Source organism: Amblyomma mixtum, chromosome 2 (assembly GCF_055824585.1).
Source record: "Amblyomma mixtum isolate Tamu chromosome 2, ASM5582458v1, whole genome shotgun sequence".
Taxonomy (NCBI): domain Eukaryota; kingdom Metazoa; phylum Arthropoda; class Arachnida; order Ixodida; family Ixodidae; genus Amblyomma; species Amblyomma mixtum.
In genome coordinates this window covers 226,773,728-226,796,877 of record NC_143013.1, presented here as the reverse complement: position 1 = coordinate 226,796,877, position 23,150 = coordinate 226,773,728, and the positions used below count along the sequence as shown (strand labels likewise).

The window sequence follows — 23,150 nt, the reverse complement described above, 5'->3', positions numbered from 1 at the left end:
GCGCTGCATGCTTCCAAGCCGATTATAAATGGGCCTTTCGTGGGGTACGTCATATCATGGTCGCCACGTACAGCACTGCTGCTGAGGGCAAACTGCCGGCGTTTTTGTACAAAAAAGTTAGCAGGGAGGCGTAATTTCATTATGAATCTGCAATGCAATGGCATTAGGTTCTGATCATGCCTTTACCAAAAAATGACAACTTCTTGTCCGGTGACGTACCTGTCGTCCAGCCCATAGAGTTTCTTACTATTACCTAGAGGGAAAGCTGACAACACGTCTATGGGAGTTTGCATGGAGGCCCCTCGAGACCACTTCAGCCACCATGGGCGCTCAAAGCATCATGGGGTGGTGAGCTACCGACTGCAGAACTACAAGTTTTAACCAAAAAATAATGAAAAAATAAAGCTGCTCGATAAATGCGAATGTCCTTACATTCAATATCCTGTCTGTAAATTGTAACAAACGAGCAGAAAAGCATTTAAGTGCAAAGTTTGCCCAAAATTAGAGATTGCTAGCTTTCCTATTGGCCAAGTAATGACCACTACAAAACCGTCAGACCGTCATGACCGTAATGACCGTCAGACCGAAGAAAAAGTGTTCAAGAGTTGCACCACGAGTCTGACATCACGGAATATGACTACATGCAGCCGGAAAGTCACTCGGGGGGTCGCTCGTAGTACTGCTTCATTCGCACCACATGCACAACGTCGCTGCGCTTGCCGTTGTGCGATGAACGAGCTGGCGAGGCTGGTGCAACTTCGTACGTTACGTCGCTGAGGCGGCGCACAACAAGGTAAGGGCCGAAGTAGCGGCGCAGTAACTTTTCGGACAGCCCGCGGCGACGAACGGGCGTCCAAACCCACACATAGTCGCCTGGGTTGTAGGTAACGTGGCGGCGTCCAAGGTTGTAGCGGTCAGCATCGATCTGCTGCTGACGATGAATGCGGTGTCTGGCCAGTTGCCGCGCTTCTTCCGCACGCTGAACATAGGTGGCGACGTCGACATCAAGTTCACTCTCACTGTCAGGGGGGTCCACGGGTAGCATAGCATCCAGGGGGGTGGTAACCTGTCGACCGAAGACTAATTCGAACGGAGTGAACTGCGTCGTCTCTTGCTGCGCGGTATTATACGCGAATGTTGCGTATGGAAGAATTTCGTCCCATGTCTTGTGCTCGATATCAATATACATGGAAAGCATGTCGGTCAAGGTCCTGTTGAGGCGTTCCACCAAGCCGTTTGTCTGCGGGTGGTAGGCCGTTGTACGTCTATGGCTGGCGTGCGTGAGCTTGAGTACAGCCTGAGTGAAGCGGGCCGTAAATGCAGCTCCACGGTCAGTAATGATAGCTGCAGGAGCGCCATGACGCAGGACGATGTTGTGGACGAAGAAGTCGGCGACTTCAGCAGCAGTACCGTTTGCAAGTGACGCGGTCTCAGCGTATCGGGTCAAATAATCTGTCGCGACCGCAATCCACCGTTTTCCTCTGGACGACTTCGGAAAAGGGCCGAGGAGGTCTATGCCAATTTGCTGAAAAGGGGTCTTTGGTGGTGCTATGGGCTGCAGAAAGCCTGCTGGCTTTAGAGGAGGAGATTTGCGCCGTTGGCAATCCCGGCATGTTGTTACGTATCTACGCACGGATTGTAGTAAATTGGGCCAGTAATACTTAAGCCGAATCTTTGCCAGTGTGCGACTGACCCCCAAGTGGCCGGCGGATGGTTCATCATGACAAGCGCTTAAGATTTCGGAGCGTAACTGGGATGGCACAACAAGCAGAAACGTCTCCTTGTTGCTGTCGAAGTTGCGCTTGTAGAGGACTCCACGCCGCAGAATGAAGGACTGTAGTCCACGGCGAAACACACGAGGTACATGAGCATTCAAACCCTCCAGATACTTAACGAGTGGCGCCAACTCAGAATCTGCTCGTTGAAGCTGCGCCATACGGGAGATGCTAATGGCACAAAGAGTAGGGCAATCTTCGGTGATGTCTTGCGTAGCCGGTTCCATGGGCGCTCGTGATAAACAGTCCGCGTCTTGGTGCTGCCGACCCGATTTATAGACGACCGTAACGTCGTACTCCTGTAAACGGAGGCTCCATCTAGCCAACCGGCCGGAAGGGTCTTGAATGCTGGCTAGCCAGCATAGCGAGTGATGATCGCTGACAACACGACACGGTCGGCCGTAGATGTAAGGTCGAAACTTACTCAGAGCCCAGATGACGGCAAGGCACTCCTTTTCTGTCGTCGAATAGTTCCGTTCCGATCGAGAAAGTGTGCGGCTCGCATAAGCGATTACTCGCTCTGCGCCGTCCTGCCACTGTACGAGGATCGCTCCGAGGCCGACATTGCTGGCGTCAGTGTGGACATCAGTCTCTGCATTCTCGTCGAAATGAGCTAGTATTGGTGGACTTTGAAGGCGGCAGCGGAGTTCCTCGAAGGCTGCGTCTTGGGCACTTCCCCATACGAAGGGTGTGTCATCTCGAGTCAAGGCAGTCAATGGCTCAGCTAGGCGAGAAAAATCTTTAACAAAGCGGCGGTAATACGAGCAGAGGCCCAAAAAACGTCGGAGGGCCTTCTTGTCGGTTGGGCGTGGGAAACGGGAGACGGCGGAAGTCTTGTCGGGGTCTGGAAGAACACCTTGTGCGCTGACAACATGTCCTAAGAAACGGAGCTCCTCGAAGGCGAAATGGCATTTCTCTGGCTTGATAGTTAGTTGTGCAGACTGGAGGGCTTGAAGGACAATGCGCAATCGCTGCAAGTGTTGTTCGAAGCTAGACGAAAAGATGACCACGTCGTCCAGGTACACAAGGCACGACTGCCACTTCAAACCAGCTAAAACAGTGTCCATCATGCGTTGAAATGTGGCCGGAGCGGAGCAAAGTCCAAATGGGAGCACCTTAAATTCGTACAGACCGTCGGGTGTCACGAAAGCCGTTTTCTCGCGGTCTCGCTCGTCCACCTCGATCTGCCAATATCCGCTTTTCAGATCTAAGGAAGAGAAGAACCTGGCGTCCCGGAGTCGGTCGAGGGCATCATCGATCCTCGGGAGTGGGTATACGTCCTTTTTGGTAACATTATTCAGTTTCCTGTAATCAACACAGAATCGCAACGTGTTGTCTTTCTTTTTCACCAGGACCACCGGCGACGCCCACGGACTTGTTGACGGCTGTATAACATCGTCTGCAAGCATTTCATCGACTTGCGTTCTAATAGCTTCGCGCTCTTTAGGCGAAACGCGGTATGGACGCTGACAAACTGGTGGCGTGGTCGAATCGGTGACAATGCGATGCTTGGCTACCGGCGTACGTCCGACCTTGGAGCTCGCCGCGAAGCAATCTTTAAAATCAAGTAGCAGCGACGACAGAAGGTTCTTCTGATGAGGTGACAACTCCGGGTTGATTTTAACCTTCTGAAGGGCGTTACTTGGTGCGGCATCGTCGTGAAGATTCACCTGTACGGGGCACAGATTCGGCAACCTATCCACGTCGTCGAGAAAGGCGACGGCCGTTCCCTTGGCGAGGTGCTGAATTTCATTCGTGAAATTCGTCAGAAAAACTGTCGCACAGCCGTCATTCAGTTCGACAAGACCGCGCGCGATAGCCACACCCTTCCCGAGCAACAGCGAAGGGTGACTGTCCGCAATACCTTCGTAGTCGTGAAACGAGTCGTTCCTCACTAACACCAGTACACTGGACCGTGGTGGCAGCATTACGTCGTCTTCGACTATACGCAGAGCGTTGACTTCTGGGCCTTCTGTGTCACTCTGCGCCACGGCTTGCTTCGTCGAAAATCTGACTCGCGCCTCGCGGAGATCGATCACAGCACCGTTTGCCTGTAGAAAGTCGAGGCCCAGAATCAAATCTCTCGAACACTCGCTCAAGACGACGAATTCACCCACGTAGACGAAACCGCGGATGCAGACTCGGGCTGTGCACCTTCCGGCCGGGCTAATGAGGTGACCTCCAGCTGTGCGAATGCTAGGGCCCAACCATGGTGTCAAAACTTTGCTCAATTCCTGGGCGAGGGTGTGGCTCATCACTGAATAGTCAGCACCAGTATCAAGTAAAGCGATGGTGTCAGTTCCGTCAATCGTCACACACAAATCAGAAGTAGCGCGTCGGATGCTGTCGCTACCCTGCCCCGGTGAGGAATCAGCGTATCGGTATATCGGCGGCGGAGGATCTTCAGTTTTCCCGACAGCAGCGGCCTTGCCTCCGGAGACCGCTGGAATTAGTTTTCCCGATGTGGACTGGGAGAACGCCGCTCAGGGTAGCCGGCGTCTCGGCGAGGGCTTGGGGAACGGTAACGCAGCGGAGATGACGACCTAGGATCGTAGCGACCGTATGTCCCAGGCCTCTGACGGGCCGACAGATGAGCTTCAATTTCGAATGGTCGTTCGCCATTCCGGGGGCAAGGGTCGTCGGGCGCAAAACCACGCAGACCCACTCGGCGGTACGGGCAGGCCCTGTAAAGATGTCCCGCCTCACCACAGTGGTAGCAAAGGGGCCGCCGGTCCGGTGCACGCCACACATCACACTTCCGTGGCCGCTGGTAAGCTGGTCGATCAGGCACACGGGAAAGACCAGACGGCTGCGCTGCGTGAGTCGCGGTATTCACGTCGTAGCCTGACGTTGGGGCCCGGCAGAGGACAGACGCATAGGTAGGTCTGACCTCAGTCTGTCTTGGGATCTCAGGCAGTTGTTGCTGCTGTGCTGCTAGGCGCACCTCGTCCCGGATGACTTCAGACAGCGATGTAACAGACGGCGCGCTGGGAGGCAGCTGGAGGGCTTGTAATTCCTCCCTGACGATCGACCTGATTAGGTCCCGTAAAACGGCCGCATCACTCCCTAGCGGCATCGAAGAAACAGCGGGCCCAAGCGTGCTTACATCCCGATTGTACTGCCGGGCTCGTTGCAGGAGCGTCGTCTCCATGGTAGTCGCTTCCGTGAGGAATTCGGCAACAGTACGCGGTGGACTGCGCACAAAACCGGCGAAAAGCTCCTGCTTGACCCCGCGCATGAGGTGGCGAAGCTTCGTCTCCTCCGCCATGGATGGGTCAGCACGCTTGAAGAGGCGTGTCATGTCCTCCACATACATGCGGACGCTTTCGTTAGTCCGCTGGTTACGGGAGCGAAGCGCAGCTTCAGCTTTCTCCCGGCGGTCTGCGTTGGGGAATGTAGCTAGGAGATTTTGGCGAAATGCCTCCCAGGTGGACAGGTTGCTCTCGTGGTTCTCGTACCATGTCCTAGCGGAGTCCTCGAGCGCAAAATACACGTTATGCAGCTTACGGTCGTCGCTCCAGCCGTTGTAGCGCGCGACCCGCTCGAAGGTGTCTAGCCAGTCTTCCGCATCTTCGTACACGTCACCGTGAAAAGATGGCGGTGTTCGCGGCGTGTGGTAGAGGATGGGCGCCGGGGACCTACTGTCTGTGGCCATTTCCAGTGGGACCGCCGGTCGAGGCTGCGTCATCCTCGTCGGGTTGGCAAGAGGCCCGAACTCAGGCGACTCACCGCGGAGGCGGCGGCTTGGGCGCTGATGGACCGGTGTGAGTTCCGTCTTTATCTCGTAGGCGTACGCAGGTCGGGAAGCGTACCCCGCACCTCCACCAGATGTGTAACAGTTGCTACACAGAAAAGTAACTGCAGCGGCTGAACGAGGGCACCAGAGAAAACGGACCTCCACTTCAGCGTCGTCTACTTCTTGCGGCTGCGATCTTTTTCCTCTTCTCCGTCCAATCCTCGTGTCAATATTTCGTAATTAACAGGCGCATTTTAAAAGTAAATATGTTTTTAAAAAAATTTGTTGCTTAGATACTTTAAGAGGTTCTTTAATGGCATTTCGGAAAAGTAAAACCTTTTATTGGCGTCGTGTGTTTATGCGTTTTTACTACTATGGTTTTTGCACACTGCGTTCGCGCGGAAGTCGTCTGCGCATACACGAACAAGGTTTTCGGAATGAAAAGTCTTAGTAGTGCCACTCTTTGTTCTCGAAAAACTACGACTGTCCCGCAACAAGTAGCTCAACGCCCCATGATGCTTTGGGCGTCCATGGTGGCTGAAGTGCAGCGCCTCCAGCTTTCCCTCTAGGTAATAGTAAGAAACTCTATGGTCCAGCCAGTGCGAATTCTCTCGTCTGCTGATTACACTTGCCTCCAACCAATCAGCCAATGAAAATGCTCCGGCAGGGTGACGTCACTTTTAATTCGAACCAATATTTATCTTCCAGATGAGGCTTCTTAAGCTCTCGCATGTTAAAAGTACCACATCAACTCCTGGCGAGTGGAAGGCATGAGTGCAAGAGATGCTGCAGTCTGTGAAGCGTAACGCGGAAATTTCAGCTAGTTGGTTGGTGTTCGAAACTTTTACCAGTGCGGCGGCAGTGGACAGGGAACAAGAAGAGACGGAAGGACAAGCACTTCCCTGTTCGTCTTCTTGTTCTTCTTGTTTCCTGTCACCTGTCGCAGCGCGACGGAAGGACAAGTACTTCTTCCCTGTTCTTCTTGTTCCCTGTCGCAGAGATGGCAAAAGTTTCGAGTCTGTGAAGCTTATGCCTATGAGAACTTTGCATTTCAGTTTTCTTTTAGCGATGCTAGGCGCCTCTGAAACATATTAGGCATGGGAGTCTATGTAAAGCTTTTAAAGCATAACGGTCCTTTTCAACACGCCCCACGAGAGAACTATAATATTGCTGCCGCTTCATAATTTCGCCAGAAGAATGAATGCCAGCATTTGCAGCGAGTCTTCATACAGCGGCGGCCTTTCATTGCCTCAGAGCTCTCATCTAAGGCCTGCATGGATGCCTAAATATTGCTTAAAACAGCACGAAAATTATTTGCCCAGTTTTTGTTGTGAGCTTCGGTGCGTGCACCAACAACGCAGATGCTTGATTTGTCAATTATAATAATGAAATTACTATCGATTATACACAGGTCAACACAAGCGGTGCTCTTGGGTTGGGAAGCTTAGGGTGGTAGCCGCCATATAACTAACAAATATCCAGGCGAGAATAGCGTTGCGATACTCAGAGAGTACAGCAATTTTTGTCCCGCTCTCCTGTTTGTAGAAAATTCACTTCAACCGCTTTATATTAGCAGCCGAAAAAATATTTTCGCTGTATAATTAAACATTTATCTGTCACTCTAAACCAAATGCCATCACCCACATGTCAGTGTGATCATTTGTTTCAAAAACAATCAATCTGAGTAATACGCACCCTTTTGAAAGAAAAAAAAACGACAATTTTTCGGCTCCGTTAAATGCGAAGGTGAGCACTTTTGTGCCTTTTAGGCGGCAGCTTAGCTTCGATGGAAGGTAAAGATTTAGGCTGCAGTCAATAACAACACTGCGTAAAAGTGGCGTATTGCAAGAGTGGCCTTTCTAGTGCTTTGAACTCTGTAACCTTGGTAGCGCTGTACGACCAATTTTAACCGCACTTTAGCCTGGTCGTCTCCTTGTTAGATGCGGCAGTTCTAAAGGAAAGCCTTTCTAGGCTCACGAGCGGCGTGGACGGAAGTTGTAGACAGAGGCTGTCCGCAAAAATGTCCGCTCGAACTGTTTATGTTAAGAAAAAAAAAATAAGAAAAGAAAATTAGGTTCTAGGTGGGAATCAAACGGGGCGCTGGCGTGCGAGACAGGGACGCTGCCACTGCGCCACGATACCTTTTTTTATATGTTGATTGGCTTCGACACATAACATTAAAGCAAAATTCACCCAACAAAAAACACACAGAACCCTATGTAGTACGTACGACACTGTCGTGGTCAGTCAACACGAGTCTGGTTTCGTCAAGTTAAAATTCCTGTTATACACACAACGGCTCTAGTCTTGAGATGCACCCGGGAGGCATCCGCAGTTGCTTTCTGGATGGAAAGAAACGAGGCCATTCTTTTCCGAAAGTAAATGTGGGCACGTGGTGCATCTGTATCCCAGTGATAGCCTGTCATTCTTGAGCGCCATTCACAGTGGAGGCCCAAGAGTATTATAAGATCAAATGGTACCCCACCCTCATTATCAGTGCTTAAATAACGAATGACCTGCGTGTCAAGTGGTAGCTCTTTAATTATTGTCCTTTGTAACACATCCCACAAAATAAGCCCCTTCCAAGCAATGCAAAAAACATAGCCTACTGTTTCAGGCTGTTTACAAATCAAGCATTTTGTTCTCCACGGTAAAAGAAATTTTTTCCCTCTAAAAACTTTTTAACTGGTAGTTACCGCTGTGTAATTTAAAAAAAAAGTTTATAATTCTGGTGGCACCTGCATTTTCTTCGTCCTTTTTAAAACACCATTTTCCGGGCCCCCACTGTACAAGGCCCTGTACATGGGCAAAGCCCTGCACAAGGCCGGTACAGGCCTGAAAACCTTGTTTCAAATCTTCAAATTTTCTCAAGCTTCGCAAAATCATTGATAAACGACCGAGACTAGACCTTCATGCTAAAACCTTCAAAACGTGCTTTCGGGCTAAGATGGTGCCGAATGGTCTACAAGTGAAGGTGACACCAACAATGAATAACCTATCAAGAGGAGAAAGCATCAGTGATGCTGGCAACAGAGTGGCTCGAAATAATCTTCCTGTTTCCGCGCTAGAGGCCGATTAACTAGGACTCTGTGCATGTGGGACAGAGTTCTCTATGACAAATGGCTGAAAGGAGTACCAGAGGCGGTTGGATAAAATTCTCCCTACCCTGATATCACTCAATCAAAGGTCAATCAAGGGCAAACGCTCCAAAAAGAGAGCCATCATAAGGCAGACGACACCACCAATATATCTATAAAACCACTCACACAAGATGACCGAGCCGTGCTATATAGACGGCTCATTTTTCGCCCTCGCATAGGCAAATACAACGAATTTCATCGCGTGAAAGATATTGAAGAATTCGGCAGAAATCTTCGTGTGAGAGAAAACTTCGGTGGTAATGCCGAAAACCCCCATCAAAACTCGGACTTCCACTCGGGAAACCAAAATTGGACTCGCAACACACGACAGGAAAATAACTTGCATGTCTACATTAAGCCAGGGAAAAATAACTTTATTGAAACTTGAACAGGGATCACTATATAACACTGACATCCGACAGCTTTCTGACAATAATTTTAGCATACACCTTCATGGTGACCCCCCGACGAGCGCTCAAAAGATACATCCATATCCGCCTGTACTTAACAAAGTGCAGTGAACTCTCCCGAAAACTATGCAAGCCACTCGAAGCTACTCATTCCTTTCCTGGGCGCTTCTACATGCTCCCTGAAATACATGAAGCTGGAATCTCTGGACGGCCATTAATTTCAGGAATAGGCACCACCACAGAACGAATTTTGAAGTGCATCGACACACTATATAACATTAACTAAAATAGCCTTTCTTGTAACCATCGATGTCGCTTCCTTATACGCAATCATTCCCCATGCCGACGGCAGTTTTAGGACCATATGAACTGCAGACACTTCAGGAATATGAAGGAAAATTATGTTAGAATATAATAGCTTCTAATTGGGTCTTCAATATTATGCAAAAGTAAGTGGCACTGCTAAGCATGGTGTGAACATCGCGAACTACAAGGAGCGCACCAAGACAAAAGCAGCCAAACGCAATCCAGTCGGCACTATAGCGAAGTGGATGTGTTCAAAGGACCTAAGGGTCCTGTTGTCTGACAAGGAAGGCTGTTTTACCATCTTTTCTGAAAGCCAATTCCAAGAAAAATCCCTGGCCGCGGTCATGAAGAACTTCGAGGTGTCTCCGCTGAAAGAGGCCAAGGTCAAGGAGCAAGGCGTCTCCCTTCTAAGCACTCTCGGCCTCGAACGCTTGGCCAAGCAGGTTGGGCAGTGCAAGAAATTGCACCTGGACATCTTTTTCACCGCGAAGACACATAAAGTTGACGTACCCTTCAGAGCGATTGTATCCGAAAAGAGCACATGGCAACACCACGTGTCAAAATTTCTGCAACGGCATCTTTCGTCCTTGGATGCATTCGACCCTCTTAAGATCCCCAACTCCGACGCCCTCGTGTCCTTCATAAAGGAGAACAACCCGAGTGCCTGTGCAGCCTTCAGTATCGATGTCACAGACCTGTATTATAGCCTTCCACATGACTGCCTGTTAACCCATTAGGGACCAAGAAAAATCCAGCAGAGGGATTTTCGTCATTTTTAGCACATAATACTCTCATATAAAGAAAAAGAGATTGCTGAAATTTCGTCACGATTGCTTTATTCCTTCCAGAGGTTACACAGGTGTACTTTTTATAGTACAGTGGGCCTTCCCCATAGCACATGTGGCTACTTCACTGCATTCCTATTGGTGGCGTGAATTTTGTTATGTCTGCGATTTTTACGCAGGGTGATATAACACTTCTTGCAGGCCCTAATGAATATTTTCTGGCTATACTGGCACCGCAGTTATCCTACTTTGCACGGAAAGCTTTTTCCTTTTCAAAGAAGCATCAGATACGATTGAGCCAGAGTGTCTGTGAACCGCTGGTTGCTGCATGTCAAGGTGTAGATAATAATGAGTAACGTTCTTACCAAAGCAAAAATAGTCAGCAGGCTCGTCTCTAGCAAGTTGGTAGATTGTTCAGGCTTTCACAATTGCAAAGTTGAGCTTTGGTGTCAACAACCACTATCACTTTTTGTCCCTGCTGCTGATATACTGGCAGTAGATGGCTTGATGCGAAAGGTCAACACCTGCCATACCACTGTTGTAAATGGAAAGGAGTTTTGGCTTTAAAAAAAATCTGTTTTTCTTGTGCTATAGGCAACCACCACTCTACAAAACACGTAGGCTCACTGCTGTTATAGTTTCAAGCCATAGTTACTATACTGGTGATCGTAGACTTCAATAACGGCATGTAACCTATACTACTGAAGCAAGAATCGATGTTTCATGGCTGCTTCTATTTCATCGCTTTCTTTGGCCCTAGTGGACACTTCCTAAACCCGTTTTGGCGAACGGTTCCTCTAGCCCTAAATTCCTCCCAGTGGAGCGTTACAAGAATGTCTTGAGAGGTAAAAAAAATTACAAAAAAAGATGAAATGGCCACTAAGGGTTGAAATCACCTCAGGTGACGCCAGGACAACACGCGCTTCCAAAAGTTTCATTTCTGAACTCAAGTACTTTCCGCAGACGGTGTGAATGGCATAACAGTAACTGTCTGCTCTGCAGAACCTTCAGTTCTTATAACGAAACTTTAATACAACCAATTAAAATCATACCATCATCATACTCAAGACCGCTAGCTGCAAGTACAGCAGCCTTCGAGGCCTTGCTGAGCAGGCAAAGTGATTTTTTCCGAAAAATTGGAAGTAGCCATAAGATCTAGGAACTGGAATAAATAGGTGCCGTTCTGCACACAGGAAGACCCAGTGTACTATAGAAAGTACAGCAGTATATAAATCATCACAGAGCAAAAAACGCCAAAGGTGCGGGACATTCAAAGCATCCGTTGTTTACTTTCGTCTTTCGTGCTGCTCTATACTTGAAACTAGCGTAATATGTACATAAATGCGGCCGTGAGAAAATTATAAGCAAGCGACTACCGGTGCACTTCGTGGGAAAAAAACATCCTGAAGTTTCACCACGGAAAGCTGACATACTGAGCAGAGGAAGTGCGCCAAATTAGTTAAGGGTGGTTGGCCAATCCCCTGTTGGCAAAATCGTACCCTACTTGAAAAGAAAATTCCAGTCTTTGGAGGTGAAATTATAAAAAAATTAACTGTACTTTTAAAAGTACACTGGGCGCTAATGGGTTAAAGTGTGTGAAAAGGTACATTACAGATGATAATGACGAAGTTGCGTTCGTAACACAATGCGGGATGTCTGTGGAAACCTTCCTAGATCTGGTACGGTTTTATTTGCATTCCACTTTCATAGGGTGGCAAGGCAAGCTATTTGCGCAGAAATCAGGAGTGTGCATCGGGTCCAGCGTCGCCCCGGTCTTAAGTGACATTTTTCTGTTGTACGTTGACAGGGTTCTGGAAAAGAACCTGTCTGGCCTACATCTCAAGACCGTCAGATATGTCGATGACTATCTTATTTTTGTAGAACGTGGGCGTTTTCCGGCTCGAATTGTTGGCATTCTAAAAGTGTTCAGGGAGTGTGGGTCGGGGTTACAGTTCACTTTTGAGGCACCAGTTAACGACGTACTGCAGTTTTTAGACCTGCGGCTGCATTTCGAGCAGAATCATGTTTGCTGGAAGTATAACCCGAGGTCGTCAAAGACACTTCTTAATTCTCACTCCGGTCATTCCAAATTGCTAAAAAATAGCATAATCAGTTCCTGCTTGCGAAGTGCTTTGACCAAATCCTGTCATCACGCCATTCAAGATAGCTTCCAGACCCAGTTGTCTAGGGTTAAGTTTGCTGGATATCAAGACCAGATGATAGCAGGGGCGTGTTCTCGGTTAATTCAGTCATTAAAACGTCAGGCCACTCCGCTTAAGACAGACGTCCAGCCTGAAAAGAAGAAATTTGCCGTTTTGCCATATGTACACCGCGTCTCCCACGGTCTAAAGAACGTAGCAAGTAGGTACAAAGTTGGCGTGTTCCTTTCAGCCCCCGTCAAGCTCAAACAGATATGCCCTGCCATTGAAAGAAAGAAAAAGGCCAAGAAGAAAAAAGAAGGATGTGGCGTTGGGCACAGGGATAAGTTTGTGGCCTGTAAAACAGGCGTTGTATACAGTGTACCCCTTTCCTGTGGATCGCGTTACATTGGTCAGACCGGGCGTTGCCTTAACAAGCGCCTACAAGAGCACAGGAACAACTTAAACATTAGTGATGACCTTTCACATTTGGTCAAACATTGTCTAGAATGTAAAGTCATGAAAAAGAAAAAGAAAAAAATGCACTGCATTATTCAATCAAACACGTGTACTATACACCCACAGTGATCAGACGACACGAGAAGTTGTCGAGGCTTTTCACATCGCAGGGGATCAACTGAATTGCGTCAGCAAACCATCTGTTTTCCTTTGCGATAGGGAGATGAATTTTCTCGGGAGCACCTGACGAATGTTGCGTTTCATGGTTTTTAGTTTTTTGTGGTGTTTCTTCCCTTTGATTGTTTCTTCATATAAGAAGGTTTCAGTGAATAAACCTTTTAGTTGCGAGTCAGCGCTCGTCCTGTGTCCCTTCTTTTCTTGTCCCTTGTACTTCGCGCTGTTCACACCATGAATATCTACCAACTCGCCCAACTGAACGTTTTGCTAAGGCACTGCTAAAGGCACGAGAATGGCTCTAAATTGCGAAAACATCTTGATGAACCACATAGACTGAAAGTTTCGTTTTGTCCAATACAGCTGTCCTTTTAGAAGCACTATTTGGATGATATTTTTATAATATGGACCAACGGAGAGCAATTCCTTCACCATTTCATTGACAGTTACAGCTCCGCACACCTACTAAACCAGTCAAATCAATTTTCTTGATGTTGAAAATGTGGGGATAAGGAGTCAGTTAATTCAACCGTTTATAGAAAACCATCCGATGGCCAAGAATATATACACTTCCACAGCTCCCATCCTTATCACTCCAACACCTGCATCCCTTATTCGCAGGCCCATCTGTTTAGAAGAATCTGCTCCTAACGAAATAGACTTTCATGAGAACTCCGAACACATGCGCAACGTGCTCTTAACGCAGCGTTATTCACTTTCTCTTATTGATGATGCCATAAGCAGATCTTCAAATCTGAACCGATATCTGGTGGGAACCGTGGGAATTCGTGGGAACCGTAAAAGATAACCGAAATGATTACACGGCAATTCTTATTCTTACACTTAACAGTAACACACCGAACACAACCAGAATTCATAATAAGCATTTCAGTGCCCTTAACTACTCTCCTATTACCCTTAACCAAGCCAACGACGATCTAATATATTTACATGCTCAACGCGCATGATTTTCAGGTATGCCAGAAACATTCAGAACTATCTAGTTCATTCCAAGGAACACAAGGCCTCAAATTATGGATGTCTCCACTGTGGTAAAGGCCGCTGCAAAGTTTGAAAACAATGCAGACCTCGTGTTCCGCAGCGAGTACATGATCAGGTTTTGCGGTATTCAATCAACGTCAAGTTCGACTGCGACTGATCTAACATTAGTTGACTCCTTGAATGAACTCTGTGTAACTAGCAATACATAGGACAGACAGACACTTCATTTTTTTTAACAATAGCACGCCCCCACCAAGTTTCTCCCAAATCTTCTCTTGTCCAAGCATGTCGTACCCAACAATTCTGGACAAAAACATTTTTGAATCGGAAGCAGTTTATGAGAGAAATATTTGATATATTGCAAGATTTCACTATTACAATCAATATCGCCGAGGATCTCCAGTCAGCAGGCTTCCTTTTTTTTGCTATTAACGTTTTTGCTATTGTTAAAGGCGTTCCCCATTGGTTTTTTATGGCGCTTTAACTGCTTGATGCGAGCGAAGGAAACACTGTAAAAGAAAGATTTTTCTGCTTATCGGAAGAATTAATCATTATCTGCAATATTTCTATATCAGCACCTTACAGTTTTCTAATATTCAAAATTTCTTTCCAAGAATGCTGGACATGTAAACGCAGAAGAGCACTCGTTTGACGCACTAAGACTTCAAGAGCACCTGAGAACGCGAACAACGTGAATCCTATTTAATCCGCAAGTTTAATACTACTCAAGAAGGTCTGCAAACCTGAAAAAGAACGACCTTGGTCGAAGCGACGACAATAAATGTGTCTTTGAGAAGCGGCTACTTGACCTTTACCCTAACAGAACTCACTTTTGCACTTTTGTGGCACTCTCTCTCTCTCTCTCGGTATATATATATATATATATATATATATATATATATATATATATATATATATATATCACCATCATCATCATCCTGACTACACCCACTGTAGCGCAAAGGCCTCTCCCATGTCTCTCCAATTAACCCTGTCCTTTGTCAGTTGCCGCCACTGTATCCCCGCAAACTTCTTAATCTCATCCGCCCACCTAACTTTCTGCTTTCTCATGGAACCCACTCTGTTACCCTTAAGGACCAGCGGTTATCTTGCCTTCGCATTACATGCCCTGCCCAATCCCATTCCTTCGTCTTTATTTGGACTAGGATGTCATTGACATGCGTTTATTTCCCTCACCCACTCCGCCAGCTTCTGATCTCTTAACGTTACACCTATGATTTTCCTTTCCATAGCTCGCTGCATTGACCTTAACTATAGCTGAACCCTCTTTGCTAGCCTCTACGTTTCTGCGCCATAGGTGAATACCGGCCAGATACAGCTGTTGTAGACTTTTCTCTTGAGGGATATTGGCAAACTGGAATTCATGATCTGAGAGAACCTGCCATATAGTCTCCACCCCATTCTTATTCTTCTAGGTATTTCCCTCTCATGATCCAGATCAGCGGTCAGTACCTGCACTAAGTACACATATTCTCTTACTACTTCCCGCACCTCACTGCCAATTGCGAACTGCCGTTCTCTTGCTAGCCTGTTTAACATTACTTTGGTTTTCTGCATGTTGATTTTTAGCCCAACCATTATGCTCTGCCTGTCAAACTCACTGATCATGCTTTGCAGTTCATGTCTTGAGTGGCTCAGCAAGGTAATGTCACTAGCAAATGGCAAATTACGTAGGTATTCTCCATTAACTCTTATACCCCCATTTCTGGCCCCGGAATACGTCCTGTGAACAGGCGTTGAATAGCATTGGCCATATCGTGCCTCCCTGCCTTACGCCTTTCCTTATTACAGATTTATCGCTGACTTTATGGAGGACTATGGCAGCTGTGCAATCGCTATAAATACCTTGCAATATTTTCACATGACATTCTTCTACACCCTGATTCCGCAATGCCTGCATGACATCTGAGGTTTCCACTGCGTAAAATACTTTCTCGTAATCAATGAAGGCTATATATAAGGGTTGGTAATATTCTACGCATTTTTATATCGCCTGATTGATAGAAGAATATGGTCTATTACCTTACCGAATACCTTGTAGGCAACTGAGAGTAAGCTGATCGGTCTGTAATTCTTGAAGTCCTTGACGCCTCCTTTCTTATTAATTGAGGTAACATTAGCGTTCTTCAAAGCTCCTGGTACGCTCGAAGTCACAAAGCATTGCATATACAGGGTGCCTAGTTTTTCTAGCTCAATCTCTCCTGCGTCCTTCAACAAATCTGCTGTTATCTGACCATCACCAGCTGCTTTCCCCCTTTGCATTTCTCCTAAGTCTTTCTTTACTTCCTCCTTCGTTACTGGCGGGATGGCCCATTGCTGTGATCGACTGCCTCTCTCAGTAACGCCCAGTGCATTCGCTAATTTATACATTTGTTTAAAACTCTTCGGCTACTTTAACTATCTTATCCATATTGCTAATGATATTGCCCTCTTTGTTTTTTAGTGCATACATCTGGTTTTTACCTATACATTGTTCTCTCTTCACCGCTTCTATGCTACCTGCGTTCTCTAGAGCATTCACGATTTTCTCCATGATAAACATTCTTATGTCGGCTACCTAGCGCTTATTTATTAACTGCGATAGCTCTGCTAGTTATATTCTGTCTGTGAAGTTGGACGTCCTCATGCTTTGGCGTTTCTTAATCAGACCTTTACTATCCTGAGATAGCTTGCCGGTATCCTGTCGAACCATCCTACCACCTACTTCGGCGGCACACTCCATATCGATAGCTGTCAGATTATCGTTAATTGATTCAATATTACGGTCGCTTTCTTCAGGTAAAGCAGTGTATAAAAAGATAATATACCTCCTAAAATTTAAAACCGACAAATAAGCAGTCCTTGCACACAAAAATCTGCCTACGAATTAGCGCAGCAATTCATTTGTCCTTTTACAATACAATAATTCCCCTAAATAATGCCCGTTTGGCGCTGTAGGAAATGTAAATAAAGAAATAAAAATAAATAAATTAGTCCCTATATAAGCTTTGTATTTTCTCAAAATTATGTCTTTGACCTGGAGCCTTTCCACCATGTCGGTTGGAATTAGCAATTCGGGTTGAATACGCAGTTCAGCCTACGCAAATATCATTTAAAATTACTTTGCCGAAAGGGTTCTTAAAGATTCTGCTTGCATTTCTCTCCGTCCGCAAGCTTTCCGCTCTGAGATATTGTGTTCTTTGGAAAACAAATCTACTTCAGAGCCTTTACTTTGGGCTTACGCTTTTTCGCAGGAAATGAAAACGCTGCTGAGATGGGTAGTTGACAAACGTGAGAAGCGGAAGGATGACTGCTTGGTAGTGGTGCTGATGTCTCATGGGAAAGAGAACTACATATATGGAGTGGACTTCGAGCCCCTGAATCTTTACAACGATGTCTACAAGCAATTCAACAATGACAACTGCCCTCAACTGAAGTGGAAGCCCAAGCTATTTTTCGTGCAAGCCACTCGAGAAGGTCAGCAGTGCTTGTGCGCCACAGAGTGTCGCCCAAATTATTTCAGCACAGGAAATTTGGTCATTAGCACTGTCAGCTGTTGTCGAGCCTCACAAGAAAATGCGATAATATTCGCCTGGAGTTGATGGTGTAAAATGGTAGTATTGTCTGAAATGACCCATACCACAACATCGCTGCAAAATAGTAACCAAGGTCACACTTCTTTTTCACTGTGCCACTGAGAAACAAAACACGGATAAACTAATAGCGAAACCTAACGGCTAATCATCTATTACAGAACGTGCCATGAACATAATTCATTCGCACTATTTATCGTTGTGAGAAGACATTTTATCATGCCCAACCCTTATAAAGCCTTTTGGGGCGTTTTAAGCCACGATCTTATACGTTTTATAGAGTATCTATTTACGTTACGATAATGCGTTAGGTGACTTCGCCCTCTATGTAGTGGTATCAAGCCCTTTCCAAACAAATATGATTTCTTTACTACAAGACTTTATCTCAGAATATTTTTTTCAACAGCGCATGCTACACAAGGACACAAGACGAGGAAACACACACACGAGCGCTGAACTGCAACTTTATTTCAGAAAAGGCGCCAACCTCTACATATCTATCATATATCTAACATATATCTAAGAGCTAGCAGTGTTTGGGTGTTGCTCACACGGTCTACAGATTTCGTTCGTACCTTTCGCTACTGCAGTGCGCTGCCCCTAACTTTAGACTTCTGGCGAAGCTAAGCAGTATATTATTAGCTTGCAGTCCAGATAAAGTAACTGAGATTCCTCGTTTTTGGGCGTTTGTGACCAACAAATAAACTGGTGTGGGCCCAGGCTTGCGTTGTTTAATGCTAGACGTAATAGGTAAACAATACGTCGCTGTGAAGGCATATTCGCTGCAGTTTAGACATTAATGGAAAAATAAGGCCGTAACTAAAGGCACATATTGAAAGCAGACAGCTTACAGTTTCATCGCGTTGAGTCGTTTGTAGCCCTGGGCCGGTTTATTATCCTTGACCAGATAACTAGGTCTCTAGAACTGCAAAATACTACTGTGTTGATAATGGGATTCTCGAGAACATTCAGTTGTTTTAGGCAAAAAACGCTTTCAGCTCCCATTGGTGGCTACCTTGACGTAGCGTCGGGCCAACGCCGAGGGCCAACATCCGGGCACCGATTTGCAGTCATGCGGGCACTGATTCCCGTCACCCGGGAGCCAAAACGAGATCATCCAGGCATCGAACGAGATTTAACGAGACAACCTCTTCTCTCCATCCTCCATGCTCTAAGCCCTCGCACAGGACCATGATCATTTATTGACTGTCAGCTGTCTTTGAAAGAGGCCGATCCATGTTGAGAGGGGCGCTGCGCAGAACAACGCCTTCCGCGCAGTACCCAAGGAGTGCGCCGCGGTCCCGCACACCCATGCATGTAGAACACCATCCGGCGCCTGCGTTCGAGGCGGCAGCCACCATGGCGGCAGCGGATTGAAGATCATTTGAAATCAGATCTGCCACTGTGCTCTATAGCGTTTCCCCTTAGGCAGGCGGATGTATCCAAGCTAGGGGAGCAGTCGAACGCGCTGCTCCTCGTACATTCTACTCAGGCCTGCGCCGCGTCGTGGCCCTGTATGCATCTGCATCGTTCTCTATTTGAATGCCTTACGCTCACAGCTGGTTATGCCGAGCAATGGAGCTTGATGAAAGAACAGGTAGGAGGCTCCTTGCGGAAAGCAATCGCTTTGCGAATTATACGCCACAGCAGAAGAGGCCCGAAGTGACTGCCACAGACACTGACAGGAAATGATTGCTCCCATATGGACCAGTGCCCAGTACGGTATAGTGTGGTGCGGTGTGCTGTGCTATGCTGTGATTAGACCTATTTGAAGATTGCGGTGCCGCCGCGGTGGCCTAGTGGTTATGGTGCTCGGCTGCTGACCCAAAAGACGCGGGTTCGATCCCGGCCGCGGCGGCTGAATTTCTTTGGAGGAGAAATTCTAGAGGCCCGTGTACTGTGCGATGTCAGTGCACGTTAAAGAAACCCAGGTGGTCGAAATTTCCGGAGCCCTCTACTACGGCGTCTCTCATAGCCTTAGTCGCTTTGGGACGTTAAACCCCATAAACCAAACCAACCAAGATTGCGGTTACAACCAATGTGCTACGTCCGTAATCATTTCATGCTTACGTCTACTGTCGATTACGGGAGAGGGAGTAATTTTTTTCATTAGTAAATGAGCACGCACGACGTCCACACCCGAATGCCATGTTGCGCTCAGCATACTGAGCTAAGACTGAGGTAGTGTTTTCTTCTAGCTTGAACGGGTATTTCTGCTTCAGCTAGCCTAACCGCGATAGTGTTCTCCAGCGCCACGCTTGACCATGGCGGCGTACGTCGTAAGTCCCGTTCCATATCTCTAAGGTCCTCGCAAACTAGTCATATAACCAGCTCTACCTCCTCAGTAATAGTGCAGGCAGTCCTGAAGCGATTGGCAGCGTGAGAAAGGTACAGCACGGCTGCTAGTCTCTTCATTCGACAGCATCTTGAAGGTCGTGGTTCTACAGGGCTTGCTACGGGTGGCGTTATTGCATCGGCTACTCTTCTGAGGATCACGGTTCAGCTTCACTTCCGGGAAATGCCGTCCAAAGCAGCAAGCGGGAAGGTCTTCGCCGTGGGTCAAATTCTATACCACTGCATGTTAGCCGTGAAGTTAGTTGGGCAGAATTCCAACTATACGAAGCCCTAGTCTAACTACATTTCTAGAGAACTATCTAAATCAGAAATTATTTACCGCATATTTGCCTCTCCAATGAATATCACGGAATGTAAGATTTAGGTATTTTTTTCATTATTTGAGTGGCTGTTTACTGATTTTATACTGGCATATTTTGCTACTACTGCAGTGGAGTTTCTATGCTTTCAGAATTTTGCTTTTTGGTAGTCCATGGTGCTTTCTATGCAGAAAACTACAGCCGCTTTACCAGCACCATACCGAAGAGCTCCGATTCCAGCAATGCATCAGCAGTCCCCAAGACTCCGGAACCAACGGCGACGTGGTCGGACATGTACATCGCGCATGCAACCATTCCGGGCTACGGGGAGCTCAGCAATGAAGCAAGTGGATCGTGGCTTGTGTCGGCAATATACGAAGTGTTCTTAGAGCACGTCCATACCGAGAGCCTTGCAGAGCTTATGAGCCGTGTTCATGCTGTCATACTGAGCCGAGCCTCTCATGCTGGCAGCCGCCAGACGCCTTGCACGCAGCTGTTTGGTTGGAGAAAGGAGCTGTATTTCTACCCTGGCCGTATGCACAGTCGGAGAACCCCACAGCATGGGAGTTTTTGCACCACCCTAAGATTTATGGAGTATAGCGCGAGAAAGGGTATAGTAGAAAAAGTTTTTCGAATGATGCGACAAACACGAATGAGGAGAGTGGCAACGAAGGTAGAGGAAAAGACATCCAGCTCGGAAGTAGTCTCACAGTAGGATCAATTTCACTGTTCGGTGCTACAAGAAAAAAGCTGTGAACGTAACTTGATTATCTGTTTACACTGCTCTGAGTGCTGTTACACGTCAACTGTGAAAATGGGATGCAATGTCAACAACTTCTGCGGAAGGTCTAAACAGGCTAAACCTTTCACTGTCTTCGGTTTTTGCACAAAGGGAAGAGCTTGTGAACCTAAAATCTTCGCCGATGCCTACGCCCAGTAAAGCTAAGTTCTCGTGACTGGCCCACTCGTGAGCTCGTTTTTGAGTTCCTTGGAGGTCCATTTGACAGTCAAATAGTTGTGAACAACCCCGAGGGGGCTATGGACAAGATGTGGCGTGAGCCTTGGCTATGTGTCTAACCAAGTGTTTTGAAGAGGCTAAACAATGGGTTATATAGGTGTGCTAAGCAACTTGAACAGTAAATGAGATACTGTACATGCTCCACAGATGCAGTTAACATGGCGAATCGCTCCAGTTCTATCTTCAAAAAGACGCTGCAGTGATTTATTTGTAATGACCGGTACTTCCTTCTCATCAAATCTAATTGAAGAAATCTTATACAAAATCCTGTCGTAATCACCAAAACATAAGAATTTGCTGCAATCCTGTATGACGGGGTTCCGCCGTCGTCTGAGCACTTAATAGTGTCCTGAATTTGGCGAGCCAGATTGAGCACACCAAAAATCCTTTATTATTTTCAAACCTTGAATGATTCGTATATTATTGAATAGACAGTATCGACATGGTTTGCCAAACTCTTTCGGCTAGCTACACTGTATGTAGGTCACAGGGCACTTCACTATGTTTCTGAAAATCTTTCTGCCGCGATTGTCTTTCTGCCGCGATCCAGTACGCCTTGGCTGTCCGACAACCAAGTCTCAGTGCTCGCAAGGCTCATTGCTCCGTCCTCTATTATTCCCATTAATAACGACTTGCCCACACAAGTTTGTCGAAACTTTGTCTGTCTGGGGATGACTGTGTGCTATACGAGGTCTGTTAGAAAAGTATCCGACTTTATTTTTTTTTTTGCGAACACCTGATGGATATGAAACAAGCGCGCTTACAGCAGCCGACCTTGAACCCTCGTGCGCATGCACGAATTTTTTCCCGCCTGCCGATAGCGTCAGTCGCTGGGAAGCAGCGTTTGAGTGAGGGAGTGCGCAATGCTCTCGTCGGTTTTTTGTTCCAAGGAAAATGGCGGAGCGAGAGGAGCAGCGCTACTACCTCAAATGTTGCCAGAAACTTGGCGATAGCCAAGTGGAAATTATTCGAAATGTTCAGACGGCTTTCGGTGATGATTCTATGAGCAGCACACAGATTAAGCAGTGGTGCAACTGGTTTAAAGACGGCCGCACATCCGTGGAGAGAGAGCCACGCTCCGGTCGGCCACCAACATGCCGAAATGACCAGGTAATTGCCGAAGTGAACGCTGTGGTGATGCGGGACTGTTGTGTGACTATCCGAAAAATTGCGGAAGAGGTGGACATCAGCAATTTTTCTGCACATCCCATTATCACCGAAGATTTGGCCATGGAGAGAGTTGCGGCGAAATTCGTGCCGAAGCTGCTGACGGTGGAGAAAAAGCAGCTTCGTGTTGAAGTCTCACAGGAGATGCTGGATTCCACAAACAGTTACCCTGACTTCACCGACGCCGTAATCACTAGTGACGAGTCTTGGGTGTACGGGTACGACCCGGAAACCAAATCCCAGTCGTCACAGAGGACGCATTCCACGTCACCAAGACCAAAGAGAGAGAGAGACAACTTTTATTTTTCAGCTCAAGTCCGAGCCTTCTTAGTTGCCCGTTTGGTGGGCGCTATTTATCGGCGGTGGCAGAGTAGGGCCACGTGTACCTTGGATGCGTCGGATGTGGGCGGCCAGAGGGTGGGCTGCAGAGAGGTTGGTGGAGCGGTCCATCGGGCCCACGTGAGGTGAAAGGGGGGAGGCAAGGTATGCGAGGAAGGTATGGTGGGAGAGTTAGTGGCGCGGGGGCATAACCAATATGTATGAATGTTGGAGGGATGCTCTCCGCACACGAGACAGGCGGGTTTGCCCGGTTTATGAAGGATATAGTGGGAATACAGTTCGCAGGGAAGGGAGTTAGTCTGTGCCTGTCGAATTAGAGTGGCGTCAGCACGGCAAAGGAAATGGGAGGGTGACGGAAGGGTTCGTCGCATGTGCCGCAAATTGCGAAGGTGTTCGCGGCGGTCATGTCGGTGTGTAGCGCGGTCTGCCTTGGGATTATAATGGGCTGGCCAGG

At 47.3% G+C, this 23,150-nt stretch overlaps 1 protein-coding gene across 3 annotated transcripts in view; it reads left to right on the top strand.

Annotated features, from left to right (window-relative positions):
• The window catches only part of LOC149362796 (caspase-2-like), a 43,101-nt gene extending 20,266 nt beyond the window's left edge, over positions 1-22,835 (top strand). For all 3 annotated transcript variants that reach the window (XM_089573227.1, XM_089573226.1, XM_089573225.1), the window contains 2 exons: positions 17,180-17,402; positions 20,364-22,835. In XM_089573227.1, coding sequence (XP_089429353.1) covers positions 17,180-17,402; positions 20,364-20,887 — 747 coding nt within the window. In that variant the 3' untranslated portion in view covers positions 20,888-22,835. The remainder of the gene's footprint in view (positions 1-17,179; positions 17,403-20,363) is intronic.
• The last annotated feature ends 315 nt before the right edge of the window (positions 22,836-23,150 follow it).